The sequence below is a fragment of the Drosophila arizonae genome, chromosome 2, assembly GCF_054131065.1.
Source record: "Drosophila arizonae isolate 15081-1271.41 chromosome 2, UAZ_ARI_1.0, whole genome shotgun sequence".
NCBI lineage: Eukaryota > Metazoa > Arthropoda > Insecta > Diptera > Drosophilidae > Drosophila > Drosophila arizonae.
In genome coordinates this window covers 24,828,881-24,852,338 of record NC_142922.1, presented here as the reverse complement: position 1 = coordinate 24,852,338, position 23,458 = coordinate 24,828,881, and the positions used below count along the sequence as shown (strand labels likewise).

General features: G+C 41.7%; 1 protein-coding gene across 1 annotated transcript; it reads left to right on the top strand.

Moving 5' to 3' along the window:
• Positions 1 to 17,529: 17,529 nt before the first annotated feature.
• Positions 17,530 to 22,712, top strand: MFS9 (major facilitator superfamily transporter 9). The gene is made up of 6 exons (XM_018009973.2): positions 17,530 to 17,689; positions 20,121 to 20,248; positions 20,740 to 21,043; positions 21,160 to 21,700; positions 21,759 to 22,035; positions 22,099 to 22,712. The coding sequence occupies exons 2-6, from the start codon at positions 20,187 to 20,189 to the stop codon at positions 22,424 to 22,426; spliced, it is 1,512 nt and encodes a 503-aa protein (XP_017865462.1). The 5' UTR covers positions 17,530 to 17,689; positions 20,121 to 20,186; the 3' UTR covers positions 22,427 to 22,712.
• The last annotated feature ends 746 nt before the right edge of the window (positions 22,713 to 23,458 follow it).

The window sequence follows — 23,458 nt, the reverse complement described above, 5'->3', positions numbered from 1 at the left end:
TTAAAGGTTGCGGCTTTAGTTGTAATTAGAAACCGAACTCAACTATGAACTCTATTCACCTTCTCTCGTTCGCCAGGTTGTCTTTATTGACTAGGTTAGTTGTAAAGAATAGTTGATTCGGAGTCGACGAATGGGATTCACGTATCACAAACATGTCAGCTAACGGAGCCAACTAGTCACACATGCAGATCCATGTGTGCATGTACTTCTCTATATATCTCAAATTTGTTCTGTCTGCCCATTTGCATGCCGTGCAGCTCGTGTGGGATGATATCATGTCATCGTTAAAGAAATCGAATACTTTTTGTGTACCGCAAATAGACAATGGCAGCGAACTCTGTCTGCCTGGGTTTAATCAGGCACTTGGGCTGCTGCCTCCACAGGACACGTACACGGATGCAGCGCAGTGAAACAAAACGAAAATCTTGCAATTTGTCGTCTAAACAATAAACCAAATCCTCGTAGCAGGCAGGAAAAACCAAATCAGCAAAAAGCGAGCAACGGCAACGTGCAGAAATCAAAAAGGCATTGCTCTATCTCTGTCTCTCTCTCTCTCTCTCTCTCTCTCTCTCCTTCTCTCACTGCCTTTTTCTCTGTGGTGTAGCCAAATAGACAAACGCGACCCTCATGCCAGATGGCTAAGCACAATTTAGAGGGCCAAATATAGCTTGGACCCTAAAGTTCTTTTATTTTGCAATCTCTGGTTGAATCTCAGGAATGATTCTGTATTCATAATGGATGGAATTTCCTCACTCTTTAATATTTTCTAGAAAAATGTTAGCTACAACTATGAGTTACTCTCTAATATGGTTCTGTCAGGATACTTGATTCGGTATGTAAAGTGGCTTATTTTATTGTATAAAGCAAGAGGTGTATAGCTTCTAAGCCAACATATTCTTATATTAGAATTATTTTATATATTACTTAGTCTATAAACTTTATGTGCTTAACATAAAAAATGTAAAAAGGCATTCCATAGTAGCAGCAGCAGGCAAGCACTATAAGGCACATTATTTATTTTTATTTGTCTTATTTTTTTTTATTTATCTTTTTTTTTTTTTTTTTATATATATATAGTGCACTCTACATATCCCCGATGATATATAAAGTGCAATATTTCGGTGACGGGCGAACCGTGAATGTAAACTTTTTTGGCGACTTCTCGGGGGCATCGTAAGGCCAACGCAGTGCTGTTCGTTTGATAAGCCACGACTTGTGCTATTTTTATAGCGATGCCGCTGTGCGGGCATTAAAACATGCAATTTCCATGCATTCATGCAGATGGCTTTCAGTCATTCATATGTATGCATTTCTCTCAAATATTCATTTGCTGAAAGGAAACGTTTGTTTCAAGTCCAAATTCAGTTTTCTGTGCACTTTTTCTCTTGATATTTCTGTATAAAAATGATCAAGACTAACGAAACTATGTCAACATGCAATCAGAGGCTGTCAGGCGGCAATCAGGTGTCGCCTCTGGTTGAGTCTCTTTGGCAGCTGCGATAACTTAATTAAAAGCGAACAGTTTTAAGCCAATCAAAGGCCACGTATATATGTGGACTGGATCTTATTAGCTGGCAGGCAACTTCAATTCGAATTTACACTCTACTCGATTGCTGGCGAGTCAGGCCAACAACCCGCACACACATACACACACACACACACCGGCCCAGTGCCGGCGTCAGGGTAAATGTGGACTACGTGTCGGTTTCAATGAAATGAAAATATAAAATATGCATTTACTGCAGTCCGCCTCCAGTTACAGATAGTTGCCACCGGCTGCTGTTGCTACTGTTGCTGCTGTTGCCCGGATAAGTATGCTACGGGCAACGTGCTCTGCGCCGGGGAATTGTGTCGAATGTCATGTGCTGCGCCCCGCATTCAAATGCCAGCTGCACAGAGTCTACCCAAAACTGCGATCCTTACCAGCGCCAGACAGCCAACGGAAACGGAAGCAGCATTGTTCGCCTGCCGAGCAGCACACTCCATAATAAATGTAACGAGCGTATTACAAACACTTACGTATGGCAAGTTTAAAGTGCAGCCATCACTCGCATAAGCCCCAGCATAACTACTTCAACATACATATCTCTATGTATATATGCATATGTGTATATACCCTACAGCATTAGATTAGATATAGCTATTCGAAATTATCAAACACCAGCTGTTCAAATATGTATAGCTAGTTGTATCCAGCATTGATTTGTCCTTCTGCTATTTGCGTTACCAAATATCTGATTAAATATGGACACTGCCGTCTGGCTTAGTCTATTATTGTATTTTATACTTGGCTCAGCTTTATTTAGAATTTTAAGCTATTGAATGCCTTATGAATATTCTGGGACAAGGACACAATGAGACATAGCTCAAATGGAAAGGAAATTATAATATTAAATAGAAAATAGTTAATCATCTGATTTTCATATTGAGAAATTCAATTTAAACTCGTAACAAATAATTTGAAACTAAGGCAAATTCAGAGGGCAACTGCTCGTCGAGCAGACTTTGCAAAGAGCTTTATGAGTCGCCTTAGTTGCTTTATATCCAACTGGAGTACTTTTGCCAACTGCCACATGCTCGTACATAATTGCTGAATCAGTCGCAAAATGAAATGGACATCAAGACAGCGACTAAATCAAATGTGAGCCAAGTGAAAACTTGGCCCAACTTTGGTGCAAGTATTGTGTGCGAGTGAGAGGGGCGCAAGTGCGAGCTGGACAGAAAGGGGGGTGGGTTGGCGGGTTGGCGGGCTGGCGGGCTGGCGGGTGGTGCTTGGTCGCATGCACTTGAAGTGCTAAAAACTTTGCTGCGCTACGTTAGCAAAAACTTTTGCCAGCTAGTTGTAGCATGAAAAGCAAAAGTTTGCCGTCAAAGCGAAAGTTAAAGCCAGCGCCTGCAACAACAAAGCAAATCCGAATAAAAAACTGACAAATATATATGTATATATGTATATACATATATATATTTACTATAAAAGTGCAAAAATAAATGAAGTTTATTTGTCAGGCTTAAAGTTGGCAGTTGATAATTCAGATAATTCTGCATTTCTGTTACCTTCTGGCTCGCGGCAATTTCGAAATGATTTTTTATGAAATATATTTTTGGATAATTAGTTTTAATTTGTGTTTTGAGTAGGTGCAATGCAGACGAAGGTCCCGCCCCACAAATGGACTGGGTGGTAAATGCGTCTGCGTCTGGTTAGCCAACGGGGACATTGTATAGCTGGAAACATTCCGAAATGGCACAAAACTTTCTCGCATTCTCACATTCCCGTATTCTCGCATTCTCGCATTCTCGTATTCCCCAAGCAAGTTGCACGTAAAATTTTTGCACAATTGGCAATCGAAAATTGGAAAAGTTTTTCCTATATTTGTTTTGGCTTCATTGAGTTGACTGCTAACTCACACATACGCACGCACATACACTCACAAATTGCTTAGATATACACCCACACACACACACACACACATACACATTGACTCGTTGGCTGCTATTAGCAAAGTTTTGTATGCTCTGCTTTAGTAGCAAGCTCCCTCAAGTTAAGCAAAAACTTTAACGCAGCTACAACTACCAAAATAACACCAACAGCAACTGCAACAACAACAACTACAACTACAATAAACCTAATGGCATATCTATTGGCAAATGGCCGCGTTTATAATTGCAACTGGCAACTGGCAACGGGCAATTGGCAATTGGTAGCTGGCAATTTTCAATTTGTTTGCATTGCATTGGCAACTTTATGATCGAAGCGCATCACTGACCCACTGGCAGCACCACCCACACTACCACCATCTTCACCACCCGCCTGCCCAGCCCTGCTTTGTTCAGCTCACTATTATCCACTTGGCCAAACTCTGATAGAAGCAATTAGAGTGCAGCTAAAAGACGCTTTAAGTCTGGTTAGTGAACTTCTAGACTGAATTGCAGTGTTGTAAAACGTAATGATTTCAGTTGAGGCTAACATGGAAAATGCGGAATTAATGTTAGTGTGTTTAGGTGTTTATTTAATACAGCGCGCTTCAGCTGAATAGGTCAGCTATTCTGTTCTGTTAAATATTTACTATATATTGTAATTTGCAATCTTTCTGATCTATTCGAAAAATGTATTTGGAAATATATTATTATATACTCAATATTATACACTATTTATGCTAATTTTTAGAATTGTTAAAAGACTTAAATTAAATTATATTATATGAATGATTTACCTTTGCTTTATCTTTGTTTTACCCAGCTCTCTGCAAATATCCTACTCTGTGGGATAGCCTGAATGCCATGACGAGTTGCCGTTTCCAACACATGGTTACGCACGCTCATGAACTCACATTTTGAATGGTTTCAGTTTATGAAAATGGTTCGCTCTCTACTCCGGTAGATTGTTCAGTTTTGGGTGAGAGCTGTATTCATTACAATTTCATGGTCTATTGTCAGGCCAGCGGCTACGCAGCGTGTTTTATTTGAAGCTGAACAAGTCGTGTTTTGGCTCGCTTTATTCCATGCATTTCATTTCGCTGCATGAATTATTAATGGCCGTACGCATTCGCCTGCCGGGACAGCGTTTTGTGTGCTCTAAAATACGAGGTGGCTGGAATAAAGCTTGGCTATAGCTGGCCATTTGCTAATGAAGTGCCTGGATTGGAAGGCAGCTCTGTCAACTAAGCCGGTGCAACGGCACGTATACGTAACGCGAGTCAGGTGCATATTGTGCATTCATTTGGCCACTGCACCAAAAATGTTAACACCATGGCAAACGTTTTTGTATTGAATTTGATTTCATAACTGGCCACGATTTGACGGCGCTAACGAGCAAATACATTTTGAAAGTGTCGTCGGTCGACTCTAATGCTAATTGCTTTGTGATTGCTTTACGCAATGATTTTTCCAAAAAATTCCAAAAAATTTCGTATGTTCCACTGTCTGGCATCTGCCATTCGAATGTCGAGCCAATCTCTCCGATGGAGTTGCGATGGCTGCGTTTGGCTATTTCATGTTTGTCGCTATCGCTGATTTCCCCAAGCATCGAGAGTGTCAATTTGTTTGGGCTTATTGGTCGCACTGGTCGGGTTATGATTTAGGTAAGCGCCCAGGGAGCCTGCGTCTATGTCGCTGTCGATATATGACTGCGGATGCGGATGTGGATGTGGATGTGGATGTGGCTGTGGATGGGGATATGGATGTGGACGCCGTTGCGGATAGAACTTGAAACCCAGAGCGTATCCGCAGCTCGTCAGTTCTGATTTTATTATTTATGGCTCTTGTTTTTCCATTTTTTTTTTGTGGATATTTTGTGGCAGCAATTGTGATTGCGTTGTCCTAATGGTAAAAAGATTTAACATATAAATATTCTGTTTCGGCGCTGGCCATCCCGAAACTCATTCGGGAAACATGTTTGGACTGCTGTCAAAAGTGCTTGCATTTGCATTATAATCGCCATACACAAAATAAATCTAAAACGTATGCATATTTTATGAACGCTTACCGCTAGCTGGACTGAGACACCAAATGGGTTGATCGTAGAGTTTGCCATGAATGAATAGTGAATACTCAATCATAAGATATATATGTAAATAATATGTATTAGACAGAGATACAAGATACAAGTTGGCAGCAAATGATTGACAAAGGGAAACATAGAGAATGAGGTATATAATTAAGATGAAATCATCAAATGAATTGAAAAATGGACGACCATCCCCAAAGTGGACTACAGCAATATATGAAAAATACTTGTTATCTATATTTAAGTTTTACAACTTATTACAGTTTTAATTTTGCATATCAATTATATATACCTCAATCACCACAATTAAATATAATTCCCTACCAATTCAGGCATTAACAACTTGTTGTTTGGCCCTCGTACGGGCGCCGAGCTTAAACGGATTAAATGTAAAGTGATAAATTCCAATGTCCTGGCTGTTGCAAAGGTATACGAACATAGCCTGCCCCTCCCACAAATATTTATACATATGCGCATACCATATGAGTGATTGGGTTTGTGTGCCATAAATTGTAGCAAAAAATGTTCGTAATCTAAAAACACAAATTTTATTACATATTACGCTATGCGAAAGCAGATGAAAGCTCGCACATAAAGCCATTTTCATGTATGCACATCGCGTATACGCAGCGTATGCTTGAATAGAACTATGGCAAATTAATGACTAGTTAATAGATGGCGAGGACATGGAAACCACAATTAAATAAGCAAGTGTGAAACGCCACTAATTATAATTGTGGTCCAATAATTGTATTAATGGCGGAACGTAAATGCCAATTAATTAGATGTGATTGGCAGGTAGGCAGGCAGGCAGGCTGTAGACAGGTAAGCGTCAGGTAGGCAGTCGACCGCAGCACGTACGGGCTAATAATAGGTCATGTATTGGTCCTGCTGCAAGATGCTCCGCTAGAATCAGGCCGCTAGAATCGGCGCTCGGAAGCAGGTCATGTTTAATCCTTGGCTTTTGTTGATGTACCACAACTCTATTTTATTATAATTCCATTTGAGGGACTTTTTAATTTCATTAGCGGAGCTTGTAATTAAAATGCCGCAAAGCGCTGCCAGGCGACGCAGAGCGGCCTCCACCCGGTGCCTCCAGAGACTGCGAGTGGATTGTGGACGCGCCCACGCATTTGCCAATTAAAAATTTCAATTGCGGCATAAAAACGCGCGTGTAGAAAATAAACTTGCCTGAAATGGAATAATTAAGCAGCAGCGTTCATTAAATTTGCACAGCCAAAGTTAAATATAAATTCAAAGGCCTCGGCCCCCAGTCTCCCACTCCCACTCCCCACAGATTAATCCATACACCGTGCTGTCCAGCCCGCCGCCAGCAGTGGGCCGTCGACTTTACCAAAAACTTTAACAGAAATTAATAGAGCTGCGGCTGGCCGATCCGGCTGCCAGAGCCGAGCCGAGTCCAAAAATTATGTCAACAATACACACAACAAAAGTTGGCTCGGCACAATATGTACATGAATATATATATAGAGTATATATACAGGGTATAAGCCATGTTACACAGAACAGGTGCGCCAGTGGCTTGTTGCTGCTGCTTGACCAACAACAGCAGATAAACAAAAACAACTACGAGTTTATACCTGTAGTAAATACTGTAATTTAAACTGCAGCTGCTCCAGTTCAGATGGAGAGACAGCGACCCATAATGCATGCAAACTTGCAATCATTTTGACCAAACATTCTCTTTACAGCCAATAAATTTTATGTTTCTCGCCGAGCTGCAGCTGTGCTGGCAGTAAAAACACTGTGCGGCCGCACAATTTGTAAATAATTAAGTTTGGGGCTTTCGGCAAGTGCGAGAAGACGTCAGTGCCAGACATCAGACAGAAGAAAACAATCACAAAAAAAAAACAAAGAAACAAAAAGAAAATGCTAAAATGAATAATAAATAGCTAGGTAAATTTGGTAAAACTTTGTGCAGATGAAGCATGACGCTGGCCATTCGTTTAACTGACTGTCGGCTGTCAATCATATTTGGCTTAGCCGTGCGTCAGTTGGCCAAGAGTTGTTGCAGTAATCAAAGTCGCATTAAGAAACTTCACAGCTCTTTTTCATGCCGTTACGGGCGCATTATTCACTCGAGTTACGTGGCCGGGCGCCCTTTTCTTGCTCACTCCTGTGTCACTCGAGCGCCAGCAGTTGGCACACAGCTCGAGTGCCCACTCAGCACAAATGTGCAAAATGAACTTCACAGTCGTCATGCTGGCAGCAGGTAAGACGAGCGCACTTCAAGCCCCACCACAAGCATCCAAAATAACAGCAACAAAGCGCCGAGAACAAACCACTTGAGCAGTAGCAGCAGTCGCAATGGCAGTGGCCGTAGCCATAGCAGTTGTAGCATTTGTAGCAGCTGTAAGTGGTAAGCACACACCACACGCACTATTGGTGGCTATGGCTGCAGTGGTACGCATCGAACTGGGTTAGTCGGCGGAGGCTGTTTGACGCGCACAAAAACAACAAACGACGCACAGTGGGGCCTCTGCCGGCAGAGCGTGGCAAAAATCAAAAAAGTGACTTCAAGCGATTTTTAAAAAGTTGATGTCATATGAAAATAAATCGATCTACTGGTTTGTAGCCGAAAGATTTTTGAAAATCGGTCAATTTTAAGGGTAGTTATAGCCCTTCAAAATTTGGGAAAGTGGCAAAGTTGCGAAGAGCAGCGTGTTTTTGTGAAAAATATCCCACTTGTCAATTGAATTGTAGGAAAAATCTTGCACCAATTTTGGCAGTGTTGGTTGCGGTTTAAAGAATGAATTATTACTAATAGAATACAAAAAAAATTATGTTAATACGATTTTTCATAGCAGAGCTGGTTTAAATTTACTAAACCTCTAAATTTGACCATTTTTTTTACCTAAAGTAGTCTATATCCTTTGAGTTCCGCCGAGTTCCGAGCACCGGTATATATACACGTGTTAAGGAAGATGTCCTCTTTAATATAAATAAAACTTTGGCTGCCACCAGGTGCCACCCCGGATTTCTATACCAAAAAACTAACCCAAAGTCGGCATAAAAACGCACAAAATGTACTAAAAAAGGTCAAATTCGCATGCAGATGACTATTTACAGAAAATTAAAAAAAAATTTTATTTTTTTTTAAATTTTTTTCTTATATTTTTTAATTTGTTTTGTTATATTTATGGCATATAATTGAAATAAAATCAATTTCAACAAAAAAAAATGGTAGTTTTTCATAGAAAAACATACATTTTAGGACAAAAATCACATTTTTCAGGTTTGAGGTAAAACTGTGAAGCACCCTGTTAACGCATCACCCTGTATTTTAGCCTATTTATAGCTTGAAGAATTCTCTGTCGAATGCTTTTTAAATTTTTGAAATATCTCGCTTGGTTCAAAAGTTATGATTTTTGCAACGCAAAATGAGCAAAGGCCCCACTGTGCGACGTAGGTAAACAAAAACACGTGTCTCCGCAGTTATCCGCAGCCGCTTCAAGACATTCCCCAGCTGCTGCGCAGTTGCGGATAAAACGCACAGATGTGCGGCCTTAAGAGAGCGGATAATGAGTGCGTCGCGTATACGTAATATTCTCAACGCTCTTAACGAGGATAGCAGCTGGCCGGCAGCCCAAAAAGCCTGCATTGCTTCTCGTCTGGCTTAACAGCAACAGCAACGCTTAAATTTTACTGCATACTTTTAGGCTGTCCAAATGCTGCCAAGTGGGAGCTTAACCTTCAAGTAGAATCTTGGCATACGAATGCCTCCCGTAAAGGAAACTTCATATTATATGTAATATAGAGTATACTTATTATTAAAATAGATATTTTGACAAAACTAAAATATAGCATTGTTCATTGAAATATTTAATGTCTGCTCAAGGGAATTTAAGTCTTTTGGTCGCAATTGCTCACAGTTTTTGCCAAGTGCTAAGCTACTTGTACAGTAAAGAGACATGCTATCAAACAAGTAAATACTATGCTAAGTACTATGCAATGGAATATATAAATATATGTATGGCCCTGCAGATTTATTCAAGCATTGACATTATCTTAAATGCATTCGAAATTTAATAACAAAAGAAGAATATTTGCCTGGAATAACATTGCTTTCACATTCATTCGCATACAATTATTTTTCACGCACGCATAAGTACTATTTACAGTTAATTGAAGATTGATCATGTGTATGTTTGTGTAAGACTATATATGTACATGTATGTGTGTATGTGCATAAGTCCTGTGTATGTTGGCCAAACATAAAATTCATATTAAACCTTTAACCAACTGACATCAATAAATCATCGCGGGTTAAAAGATAAATTGCTGTCAATGAAACCATATACATATATATATATACACACACACCCACACACACTCACCTGCACGGACATTGAGTGATATACAAATATTGATTTACATAGGTGTAAACGGTATAAAAATAGTTTCAAAGTGTTCATTGAAAACTTATTGAAGTGTAAAGGCAGACGAGAATTCGTATTAATTTTAAACATAACACGCGCGTGTGTGGGTGTGTATATATATGGGTCTGTAGCTATGTTACGACTGCTGTATGCATAAAATTTCCGCCTGCCAGCCACCCACCCACACACACACAAGCTGTTGGCAATTTGAGCTCGACTGAGCGTCGCTAGGCAACTGGCAATTGGAGAGGCGAGAGAGAGGGGAGAGAGCATTCTAAATCAGCAATTGTGCGACTCATTTTAATGTATGGCGCTATAAATAACCTAATGCCTGTATGCTTAAAAATTATAGACGTATATAAAATATATATCAGTGTGTGTGAACACATACATATATCTATGTGTTCATTTATAATAGAATAATTTGGTTTGCATTGTATTGAAATTTAATTAGGTATCGATATCCTTTGCTGCATTTGCTGCGTGCATTTTATGGGGCTACTTAATTGGCGTTATTCCCGTACCTCTAATGGACGAATGCCAGCCAGCCAGCCAGCCTGTCTCACTTGGTATATTTACTGGGCCGCCCACGCCTACAAAGTGCTCGTAAACTGTTGCCCGTCCGTCACATGCGGCTTATGCATGTGCACCCACTCTGCGGTTATTGTTGTTCTCTCTATTGTTGTTGCCATTCGCGCTGACAGTTTATTAAATTTTTGATAGCCCTCATCTCTGGAGCAGCGGGGCGTATACGAGTGCTTAAACGTATATGTATGTATGTATGTATATGCGAGTAATTATTTTATATACGCAGTTTTATATTTCGGCAATTTGATTAATATTAATTCATCCTATAACTGTTTAGTCTTTAACGAATATACATATATGTATACCTGACATATATAACTTGGTTATATATAGAGTAATATATATGTACGAGCAGTATATATGCATATACAACATTTTGTAATCAAAAACCTGTTTGATATTTCTGAGCTGTTGTTAAAATCAAACAGGTTTCAGAGAATTGCAGAGAATTTCATGAATGTTACTTGAGTTTTTTAAATTTAAATCGACCTAAATCTAACTTAACTGCTCTGCAGTTCCAGGGTATAGCAGTGTTGAGCATATTGTAAACATGGTCCATTTAATATTCAGACGTTGCCATTTAACATTTACGAGCTGGCTTAGCTTCCGACCATATTATTATTATTATATGTATTAATAATGTTTGCGTTGAAGTAGCTGCTAGAATTCATGCTTAATATTAATATTAATTTGCCGCCTGCCAGCGTGCACAGTACGTATGATTGATACTCGATTATGTGGCATACTTGGGGAATTTCCGCTCAATCGATGCAAACTGATTGCTACGTAAGAAACGCAATTTCCTGTGCCTTTCATTAGCTCGAAATGTCTCAGGGGCACTGTTTGCTTGAAAGCTTGAAATATGCATCGAATGACATCTTCCTTAGCTGCCACTAGCAACTGGCAACTGGCGAGTGGCAACTGGCGAGTGGTAACTAGCAGCTTGCAACACTCAAGTGGAGAGTTGCAACAAAAACCTAGCGCTTGTCCAGCATACATGGGCCATTTGCAAGGGGCGACAGTTTGTTGACCCTTTCAGACCGACCCTACAAAAAGAGGCAAAGCACAGACACATGACAATTGCTGTGTGCCCATGAGTAAGCAAGCCCCTGCTGCCGTCTCTCGTCTATACGGTTTGCAGCCTTTTCTTGCCCATCAACTGTGTCGCTTTGTGTCCGTCTGGCTGGCCCCTTTGCCGGGCCAGGCCACGTTGCATTGTGTGGCCCATTTTGACGCCAGAGACAACTCGGTGAATGTTTAATGAATTGGTTTGGTTCTGAGCAACTTTTAGCTTGGCAACTGCTGCCTGCTCTCAGCTCTCAGCTCTCAGCTTTCAGCTCTCAGGGCCACTCTTGACCACTTGCACACACACGGCATGGGCTCTTGTTGATGTACATTTAAAGCGGATCTCTTTGCTGCTGCTGCTGCTGCTGATGCTGCTCCAGCTGCAGCTGTGTCTTCCCATTTAACAGGCCGCCCCTTGGGCGGGAATTTCCGTAGTCTGCTGGCAAAACGCATTATTTCATTTTAGCTGAACATTATTAAAACTTTACCACAAAGCTGCAGCAAAAGTTCTTCGGAGCGCACCTTTGCCTTTGTGGTCGAGGCGAGACACTGGGCTGGGGGCTTCGGTTTTTTTTTCAGGGCAAAGCAAAAGCAAAAGTTGTGCTCTAATTAAGCGCTAATAACATTTTAGCACACTTTTGCTGGGGAGCCCAATGAAAACTTTGCCACTGCTCTTGGCTACGATGTGGTTGTATTTATAAGGTTTACCAGCCATGCAAATATGATGAACCACAAGGCCAGCAGAAAAAACAAAAATTGAAAACCAATTTGTATTCCTGAACCTGGGATGTAATCAATTTCATATATTTAAACTATTGTGTTAGACAGCCCAATACCCTTAACTAAAACTTAATACTTAAAAACTTAATACTAAAATTGACTACATTTAAATCTATTTAATATCACATTTTTGAGCTAATGAATATTTCAGGCTTTGGCTTATTTTGTGTACCTCTTCATGCTCAGCCTTGTTACATAGAACACACGTTAAAATGTTTATATTTTGATGCAGGGTATAAGAATTCATTTTAATTTCCATTTGCCACAATGGCAGGCTGGCCAAATTGCAGCGATTGCCATCTAAGTCCCAGAGCTCGACATTTTCTGTGCACATTTTTAGGCAGCTGCCAACTGTCAGAGTGGACAGTCGAGCAAAACAAACAGAGGGGCAGACAGTGGGTGCCGCGGGTGCCGCGGGTGCCGGGGCTGCCGAGGGTGCCAGCCAGCCAGTCAGGCTCGACTAGGCCATGTTGTGCCCCAGGGCAGCTGAGTGAGCTGTGAGACACGAGATGTCTCCAACTCTATGCCGCCTGTACGACCGTCCGCCCGCCCCTCCGCCTGCCTGCCCGACTGTACGCCTGGCATGGCACTCAATTGAGTCCTGTAGCTAAGTTCAGACTCATGCTGACGCTTGTCGTTGCCAATGGTTTTGCTCTATTTGATGTGTTTGTTGTTGTTGTTCTGTTGTTCGACTGCAGGCGATGTCAGTGTACTTTACATGTTGGCAAATAGCTGTCCCTAGCGGTGCCTTAGTTGTTGGTTTGGCATTACCTGCTTCCGTCTCTCTAGCTCGCTCGCTTCCTCTCTCTCTCTCTCTCTCTCTCTCTCTGTTTATAATCAGTTCGGTATTGCTTTACATATGCTAGCCAACTATATCCATGTGCAGCCTTTGCATATGTTGCCTCTGATTTGCTTAAGTGCAGCCTATGATCAGAAACTTTATCAATGTTATCAAAATATCACGTCTTGGGAAATGATTTATGAGCGAGCAGCCGCAACAGTGGCGCATGTCAGTTTTTTAGCATGCGCTTCAGAGACATTTGATAGAATTGAAATCTGATTTGAGTCAAGCTCGTAGAGCTAGTAGAGCAATTAAGCTGGCTGGCTGGCATTAGCAAAGCTGAAATACCTTGACATAAACGAGGTCAGATATCATATGAGATGCCCTCGGCACTGCCGCTCTCTCACTCTCTCTTTCTCTCTCTCTCTCTCTCTCCCTCTCTCTCTCTCTCTGTGTGTTTCTATGTTTGCCCGAGTCTCTCTTTCTGTCTTTGTTTGTTTGAGGCAAATAAACGCTTATTTGCACACTAATTGCACCTGCGACGTGCTTTGTTATTATAAATTTTATATTTACACTACGAGTGGTTCGTCCCTTCTTTGTTTTGCCGTCTATATCTATGTGTGTCTGTGTGTGTGCGTCTGTGTGTGTGTGCAATGCTTTTGTCACAATATTTGCTACTGTGCCGGGTCTTGTAGGCACTTGTTAGTGCTAAAAGGCTTTTCTGGCTTCAGCTGCTGTTGAATTTTTCACAGCCTGGCAACATGGCGTATGATTAACCATGCAGCTGTCGTCATACTGCGGTTGCTGCGTGTCTTAAGCCTAATGAATTTGGCCGGCTTTGAGTTATGTTCACATATGCAACGAATTTTCAAACAGCCAATGCATCCTTGACACAGCACCAGCAGCAGGTATGTATATATATGCGTGTGCGTGTGTGTGTTTGTGTCATTTGAACATCAGAAGGCTTTCAGACCTAATTGCGTAAAAATTTCCCCATTTTTTGTCTGTTTTTTTTTTTTTTTTTTGTTACAGCCAACTTCATCAGTTTCCCTGTCGCTGTTTCACTTGACGCCAATTCCCAGGGGCGTGACAAAAGGCGCGTGGCGAGCTCGACGTTTTTAACGGCTGTAATTAGTTAATTAAAGTGCGCCGCAACATTTTTGGGGCTGCTCCAGTGACAGTTTCGATGGGATAGCCTTCAATTTTGAGTTCTAGCCGTGGCATTGCATACTTATGGGCGTGGCGATTAAGCGAACTTTTTCCAGTTTGTGCATTTGAGCAGCTTAAATATTTGAGTAACCCAAGGACGTCGATGGGTGGAATATTTCTGGCTGGCTTTACTCCCTGGGGGGAGGCCGCACACCGGGGATTTACGTGTGTCCAAATGCAATGCAAATGTCCTGTCCAGCTGGGCGCGGAGTCAGGTCACTGCTGCATCTCAAGTAGTTGGCCAACAACTGGGTCGAGCAAATGCCGCTGTAGCAGGACAAAGGAAGCGCAGCAGCACCACCAGCAGCGCTAGTAAGTAGAGTAGGAAGTAGACGAAGCTGCTGGAAACTTTTCCACCCAGTCACGGGCTGCGTCCGTGCTGGGGCTTTTGTAATGTGCGCTCAAGTTGACGCAACTTTTGTCGAGCTGAAATCAAAGGAGCTGTAGTCGGTTTCGAGTTTTTCGCAAGTTGCGCATAAAATTCCATTAAAGGCTCACGTAGCCAAAGTCAAGCGACAAATTCGCATTCGCATTCGCTATCGCATTCGCTTTCGCACTGCGTAGCCAAGCAACACACGAATTCAATGGCGAAATGAATAACAATAAATTTGAATGGCGGCGAGTCAAATAACTTAAATGCTTCAAATATTTAAATGTTTTTTTTTTCGGGATTATTTGCTGTGCATTCAGGTGCAATTATTTGCACTCAGCTGCATTCACTTTGTGCAACAGCCGCTGCAGCGGTGCGCAATTAAAATGCAATTTGTCAAGCATAAAGCCAAGGCACCAACACCCGCCTCCCGCTCTTCACCGCCCGCTGCTAAGCCAACAAACGAGCGGTCGAGGGCGACAGCCCTTTGCGACTCAGACGAATAAAATCTACAAACAATGAGCAAAGCGCTAAGAAATGCGAATAATGCACAAAGAGCGCCACACAAAAATATGAAAGGAAAACACAAAACACACAACACAAAAGCTAAGCGCCGACACCTGCCACGGGGACATGCAACAACAACACAAGCACAAGCTCAAGCATTGCAACAAATAGCACATTTAATACGGCTCCTTTGAAGCCAATTTCCAATTTTCGTGAAACAATTCAATTAGAGGGCCCAAAGCAGAATGGAAGCGTATAAAAAGGGCTTTGCAATTTGTAAGTATTTTTATAACAATTTTCGAGGAAACCATAAACATTATTTATAAAGGGTTGTCTTGACTGGAAAGCCATCTTAACTGTTCTTCTTTGGCATTGTTAAAGAGGCTCTAGAGCATTGTGCTTCCGTTTCAGGGAAACTTTCTGCTCGACATCTTGCACATTTAATTAATATAAAGTAATTCACAGTTTATTTTTAGCTTAGCGCCCGCTAATTCGCCACACATGAGTGTTCACACCCTGAGGTGCGAACTGTTATGTGGTGCATGATTTGCCTGTGGCGGCTAGAAAAACAATTAACAGACGATGCGTGCACTTTTTGTCATGTCGCTGGAGGCTCGTTTGCAATTTGCACGCCATTTGACGACAGCTGCATTTGATCAATTAATTTACTTTTACACAATCATCTGTTGTTGTGACTGTACTGTGTGTGTGTGTGTGTGTGTTTGTGTCTGTATGGCTGTGTGTGAGTGTGTCCAATCGGGCAGTTTGTTTATATAGCTTCTCCGTGCTGTTTTCTCACGTTCTGGCAGCTGCCAATGCAAATTGAGTTGCCTTTCGCTCTGTCATGTGTTTATTTATTTGGCAGCACGTGCAGCTCTCACATTGCTTGCGATATGATGCAAAAAATTGTATTGTATGAATAAACGCAGGCATGCTGTAGCTAAATATATATACATATATGTGTGTGTGTTTTAAAATTATTGCAATTGTTTTGCGAATTCTGCTTGAATTTACAACGATTTAAATGTGAAATTTGATCTCTGTAAGCGCTTACACGGCGTATGCGTATCGTAACGTCTGCTCTGTTAATGTGCACTGCTTGCCGCTGTTAGCTTAACAGCAGCGCTGTTAGCACTTTAAATCAACAGCGTCGTGTTCCCTATTAGTCCATAATTAACATTTCAGTTTCAATAATTAACGCATGTCCCCATAACAAATCAGAAAGATGTCACACAATTCGAACCGGCTCCAGCCGGTTATCGGCCGGGCTGTTTATTGTTGATATTATTAATTTGTGCAATGCTGTCCAATTCTCACTTGCCAATGCGAATTAGCTATTATTTGTGTTATGCTGGTCACTGCGGTTTAATCATATGCGCCAAATGATTGTTTTTAAAATCCGTATGTCACGCATTGTTTATTTTAACTCCCGATCGATTTTGGCATGTGCGAATCGACCGAATGTCATTCGGACATTTAAGCAGGTTTATTTATAAAACCCATCCGAATATGTAATGTGCTAGCCAAACAAAATATTTTCGCTGGTTTGTTTTTACAAAATATACCCCCAATTAGACCCCCCCGCAATGGGCTTTTACTCTTAACTTTTTACAAGGTGTTGCCATAAATCGCTGGTGTTTTCGCCATAAATCATAATTTATGTATCAATAAATCAAGCGAAAAATTGTCAATGAGCTGTACATATAATTCTTTACAGCTTCTATTATATAATGTGTTTCATTTCAAATCTGGATGCTCTTTCAACTGGCCGCTGATGTATTTATGTGCTTAGTTGACGCCTGCTGCTCAGCTGCTCAGCTGCTGAGCTGCTGAGTTGTGGCCGTTATTATATGACATTAGCTCATCATAAATTTGATAAAATTCTTCAGTTGTTGTAGTTGCTTATCTATAGAGATTTATGAACGATATGCGCACTGCCGCCTTTAAGAGTTCATTTAAGCAAATAAAGAAGGTTGTATCTTGGCAAATTCAATTTGAGAACTAAACGGGATTGGTGTTTTCCTTTTCATTTAGTTCCCCGTATCTTTATAGCGCCCACATTTTGTGCCTAATCAAACCATAAGCTTTATGTCGATTACCATTGCGATTACCCAGGCAAAGAGTAAATTGCTCGCACAATGCGATTAGTAGTCTTCACAGTCAAGGTTTTCGGATCCAGCCGCGCTCTCTGCTCAGCTCTGCTCGGATCTGTGTGGCTCTGTGCGATTTGTTTGCCTTAATTGAAGTTAACTGAACGCAACGCACGATCAGCTGTGGCAGAGCGCCGCTGAGCCAGCCGAGCGGTCTGCGGTCGTGTTCAGCTGGATGCCGGCAACTGGCTGCAGTGTTAGTGCGCTGCGAGCAACCGGCGGCTACACACCTGGCCACGCAACCAACCAACCAACTCACACAATCAGCATACCCACCACCGGCGGACCAGCTGAGCAGAGCTTGAAGAGTTTGAGGACCCTTGACGAAGTTTCTTGGTGCGTTCAAGTTTTGTGGCTTTTTCTATATAACGGCTACTTCAAAAGTGCATGTGTAAGAGTGTGCAACAGTGTGCGAGTGTGTGTATTGGAGTGTATTTAATTTAACTATTTGCAATCTAAAAGTTGTGCGACTTTGTTAAGCTGTTGCAGTTGCAGTTGCTGCGGCTTTGCTGTTTGCACAACTGTCACTTTCTTATAGTTGATTGAAGAATTTAGCTTAAATGAAAGCATTTAAATTAAGTGTATATGCCGACAGCTGTTTCGAAATGTGTATATAAAAATCCTTCTCTATATATGTGTACATTTCATTAGCATTGCAGAATGCACTTGAGCACTTCTGACTAACTCAAAGCAATTAAGTTACTTCTGAAACAGCCTTATATATAACAGTTAGACTTGATTTATAGCATTTCGGCATTTGATATATCTTGTCATTTACTAAAAAAGAGAAAAAATCTATATAATCATATGGGCAGTAAATATTAGCATCATTATTGTTATCTGTAGCTCAAATAATCAGTTTATCTCGCGGTTAGATAAAACGTGAGTTGAAAGAAATACTCCATCTCAGATTAGCTGACTATTTGTGCTACTGATATGTAAATATTAACTGACTCTATAGTGAGTCGCAGCTATAATTCTTGTTTGATTTGGGGTTTACGTTAATCAGAGCTAACTTAAATTGAACTAATAGCTGCTTAAGCGTAACAGTTGATAATTCGTGCGCTTAATTATCGATATTTGCTGAACTTGATAAACAGCAATTCTCGTATGGAATCTTAGTCTTATAAATCTTATATTGCTCTCCAAGTCCAGTGCAATAATTAATGCTGTATAGATAAGCACTGAAGTAAATGGTAAATGTTTTCCATTACATGGCATTTTTTAGTTAGCTTGGAAAACAAAGAAATTTTATAAATTTATGAGCATGTGAATGTGTGTGTGTGTAATTTATGTATAAATTAATTTTTTTTTTATTGATTGAGAAATTTGATAAAGTGCATATTGAATGGGCTAATAGAAAGCCGAGGCTGCATGCTGGGCACAAAAACAACCGGTTCGTAGCCGGAAACTAATTTGGCTTACACAAATTAATTATTTGCCAGCCAAAGAAAAAGATGAAAAAAAAAAAAAAAAAAACTAAAAAGAGCTAACCTATTAACATTACCATTGCCTTTATCAAGAGCTCATATATAAATTCGAAATTTTGTTTAGCTGCACATCAAATTTACTTCGTAGACTCGCCCAAATGTGTGCGGTAAATAACAAAATTTGAGCTTGCGACCCTGATAGAAAGTGAATCTATTTATATCAAACAGGAATTTCATAGACATATACATATATATGTGTATATAAATATTATAGACATGGATGGACTCAACAGGATTTTGGTGATAGGCTTTGCGTTAAACTAGTTTAACTCCGCCACGGAAAAACAAGGAAAATTGTCTATAAATCATTTTTATTAAACGACGCTAAAAACACGCCTCTAAGTGTGCGTGTGTGTGCATGTATTCTTTATTGGTTGAATGTTAATTTAGTGACTGACAGCATCATACCTTATCATACATATCATTACTATCTATTATCTAAAAATAGATACTTGTGTTCCATTGTGCACACGTGCAAATCAGTAAACAGCAGAGAGCACGCATCTGGAGAATATTTATTGCGAGCAGCTGAGCAATAAGCGAATCAAGTGAAAGTCCCCCCCAAAAAAAAACCGGTTGCGTAGCGTAGTCCAAGCACTTGGCTCACTTATGCCACAATTACGTATTTGCTGTGATTACTTTTGTTTATATGTGGGTGTGTGAGTGTGTGTGTGTGAGTGAGTGAGTGTTCTATTTCGCGTGCTACAAATGCCACAATTTGCAAAACTATTTGCTTAATAAGTTAAATGGATAATTGAGTTAAGAGGCGTCGTCATCTTAACTGCCAAGAAGCATTTTCGATAAGGCGAGACAATTGCTTAAAGAGCCTCACAATTTGTATGTGTGTGTGTGTGAGTGTGTGTGTTTTTCGTGAATTCTATGCATATTGTATATCCGGATTAAGATGCTTGCCGAATCAATGCTCTGCCCTGTGGCTCGACTAGAGTTCTATGTCAAAGCCAATTGCGGCCGGCACGCAACGCTGCCCGGAGACAATAAATTGCTGTAGATTTGTTTAATAATAGCAGGGCGCGAACAAAGAAATAACAAAATGGAATGAAACAAATTGCAAAAAATTATGACACGCTTCGCATTGTGTGCAATTTTTCTATTGAACTTGCTCGAGAGCTGCAGCGAGGGGAGGTCTTGAAATTTAATTTAATTTTAATGAAACGGCAGCACGCACAACGTACAGTGGCTGGCGCTATTTTATTCCTTTTCTTTTTTTGGTATTTGTATTTGAATTGCTTTTTTGTGTTTATCCAATTTATTTGCAGGCCCTTAATGCCCGAGTAGATTGATCATACGCCCCGTGAGCACACACACACACACAATCACGCAAAATGACCGACCTGGAGTCAATGAAAGCCGACAAGCACAATGGCCATCACTCGTATCACAACAAGTAAGTGTCTACCGCCTCAACTTACCTCAACTTTGGGCAAAGCCTGGCCTAACTAGATGTAATAACAAGCACTCATACGCAAATTGTTTCCGCATTATGGCAAAGCTATGCTCGAGCAAGTGTTCTTGCTGGTCGAAAGCAAAACAAAGTGCGGCCAAGTAGGATATGTAAATAACGTGTGTACCCACGCCCATGTGCACAAAATGCTGAAATACTGTCAAATGACCCAAGCCAAACCAGTTGCTAATGCCGCGCATAGCTGAGAAACTGGTTCCAGCCCATTGGCAACTGCAGACGTTGAGAAATGTTGTATACGAAAAAAAGAAGAAACAAAGGAAAAGAAATGAAAAAAAAAAAACCACTGCAAAAACCAACAGCAGTTTGTCGCTGGCCAGCGAAAGTGACTGTGGCTTTGGTTGGACTGACAGCCAATACAACAATTTGCATTTCAATCGAACTAAGCAACTCCTCTGTTCTATTCATGCCTGCAGCCATGACCTGGTGGAGAGCGAGCCACTCACCTGGAGATTCTGGCGCAAGCAGCGCTACATTGTGGTGCTGATGGCCTTCTTTGGCTTCTTCAATGTCTACTCGCTGCGCGTGAATCTGTCCGTGGCCATTGTGGCCATGACGGAGAATCGCACTGTCCACGATGCTGATGGCAATATATCGTACGAGCAGGACTTTCCCTGGGACTCCAAGCAGAGGGGCCTGATATTGAGCTCCTTCTTCTATGGCTACATCTTCACACAGTTCCTGGGCGGCTACATAGGCACCAAAGTTGGCGGCAATCTTGTGAGTTTACATGCTGAAAATGTTAAAGAACTGTTCAAGTTATTTATATCTCATATGTATGAAATGAATGCAAATCCTTGACTAACAATTCCTTTTGGTAAAATCTCACTTTAAAGGTCTTCGGCTTGGGCATTGGCACAACGGCCATCCTCACTCTGCTCACCCCGCTAGCGGCCCGACACAGTCTCGAAATGTTTTTGGCCGTGCGCATTATCGAGGGCGTGTTCGAGGGCGTCACATTTCCGGGCATACACGCCGTATGGGCCAGGTGGTCGCCGCCGTTGGAGCGCTCTCGCATGGCGTCAATTGCATTTGCGGGCAATTACGCCGGAACGGTAATTGCCATGCCATCGTCTGGTATGCTGGCCTCCCGTTACGGCTGGCCTAGTGTTTTCTATGTGTTCGGAACTATTGGTGTCATCTGGTTGATTCTGTGGCTCCTGATTGTGCGCGCGGGACCCGAGAAGGATCGCTTCTGCTCGAAGGAGGAGTGCGAGTACATACAGAAAACGATTGGATACACGGGCCCCCAGACTATCAAGCACCCATGGAAGGCAATCTTCACATCCATGGCTTTCTATGCAATCATTGCCTCGCACTTCTCCGAGAACTGGGGCTTCTACACGTTGCTCACCCAGCTGCCCAGCTTCCTTAAGGGTAAACCGCTTGATAAGAGTTGGCCTTAATATGGTATTTAATGAGATCTTCTCTGCAGATACGCTTAACTTTGATCTGGGCAAAACGGGCTTCCTTTCGGCTGTACCCTACCTGGCCATGGGCATATTGCTGGCCGTCTCTGGCTATCTGGCCGATTGGATGCAGGTGAAGGGCATCTGGACAACGACGCAAGTGCGCCGTAACTTCAACTGCGGCGCTTTCCTGGCTCAGACGGTCTTCATGATGCTCACAGCTTACATTATGGATCCCACTTGGTCGGTGATATTCATTACAATTGCTGTCGGCCTGGGCGCCTTTGCCTGGTCTGGATTCGCGTAAGTTGCAACGTCAGTGTAGCCCTCAGCGGTGCGTCGACTTAATTCTTGCAACACTTGCAGTGTCAATCACTTGGATATCGCGCCGCAGCACGCCAGTGTGCTGATGGGCATCGGCAACACATTCGCCACGATTCCCGGCATCGTCAGTCCGCTGCTGACCGGGTACATTGTGGGCGATAGCGGAGACCGTTATGAATGGCGCCTGGTGTTCTTTATCTCGGCTGGCATTTATCTTGTTGGCTGCGTCATCTACTGGTTCTACGCGTCCGGCGAGCTGCAGGAGTGGGCCAAGTCACCGGAGCAGAAGGCTGCCGAGGCCGAAGAGAAGCAACTGCAGCTGACACAAACAACTGGTTTCATTAACACAGCGGCCGACCTAAAGGAGTAGCACACCCACCCGAGCTCAGCACAGCCCAGCCCAGCCCAGCCAGCACAATCGATGTGTTCAACTCGTAGCGCAGCTGCAGCCAATAGCAAAGACACATTTTAGCTTAGTTTATACTCGTATTCATTCACAGTACCATATTGTATGCCTTAGAATTTCTTCTTTGTTATGTGATGCCAGCCAGCAATGGGATGTTGTTCATGTTGGCCCATTGACTATTTTTAGATCTGTTTGTGCACTCGTAGCGAGTGCATTTGCGAATAAACAAAGTACATATATATTACTCAAAGCAGGCGCGTAATTTGAATGACGAAGCATGACAGCATGTTAGTAATAGAAATAGTATTCCAATTGTTATCTTGTTAGTTTTTATTTGAACAATAAATGACGTATATATGCTACCCAAGCTTAACCATTTAAATGTTTGTATAACAATAAAATTTTTACTCGTGCCGCAAAGTATGCAATGCTTTTTGTCACATAAATATTTTGACGTTAAGCTTTTTAAGTGCATGCCGCAAAGTATGCTACATTCTAAATCAATGCTGAAATACTTCAGCCGAAATTTGCTTTGCTGGATTTGGAATTTCTCAAACTGTGAATCTCTTAAAGCCTTTACCACTTTAAAATCGATTTGGTTTGCTGTTCCGTCTTTTGGGCAGCTTGAAAAAGTGCAAGGAAATCGAAAGGATGCCATTAAATTGATTGAAGTTTTATTTGTTTGGCGAATTGAAGCGGATTTGCTAGATATCTCATTCGGACTCTTTAACGCCAGCCAGCCCTGCAGGATAAAGTTTACGGACTATGCACATGCACACATCAATATTTAATCACGATTTATCCCTGCAGTCGTATTTGGCGCACTCGGCCGTTGTTCGCTGCGTACGTATATGCAGCGCGTAACGATAAACTGATAAGAGCGCCGTGTGCAGCACGGCCCAAAGCGTTGGCCGAGCCAATCGTGTGGCGCAAAATTTGTTTGTGTAATGCCAACAACTGATAGGCGCGAAACGTTACGCATTTTGCGCACGAACT

What these genes read in the sequence shown, in the direction of transcription:
- MFS9 (XM_018009973.2), top strand. Translation starts at nt 20,187, where the DNA reads ATGACCGACCTGGAGTCAATGAAAGCCGACAAGCACAATGGCCATCAC. An exon ending in CATCACTCGTATCACAACAA is followed by an intron (nt 20,249 to 20,739) that starts GTAAGTGTCTAC and finishes TCATGCCTGCAG; the next exon opens with CCATGACCTGGTGGAGAGCG. An exon ending in TTTGCCTGGTCTGGATTCGC is followed by an intron (nt 22,036 to 22,098) that starts GTAAGTTGCAAC and finishes CAACACTTGCAG; the next exon opens with TGTCAATCACTTGGATATCG.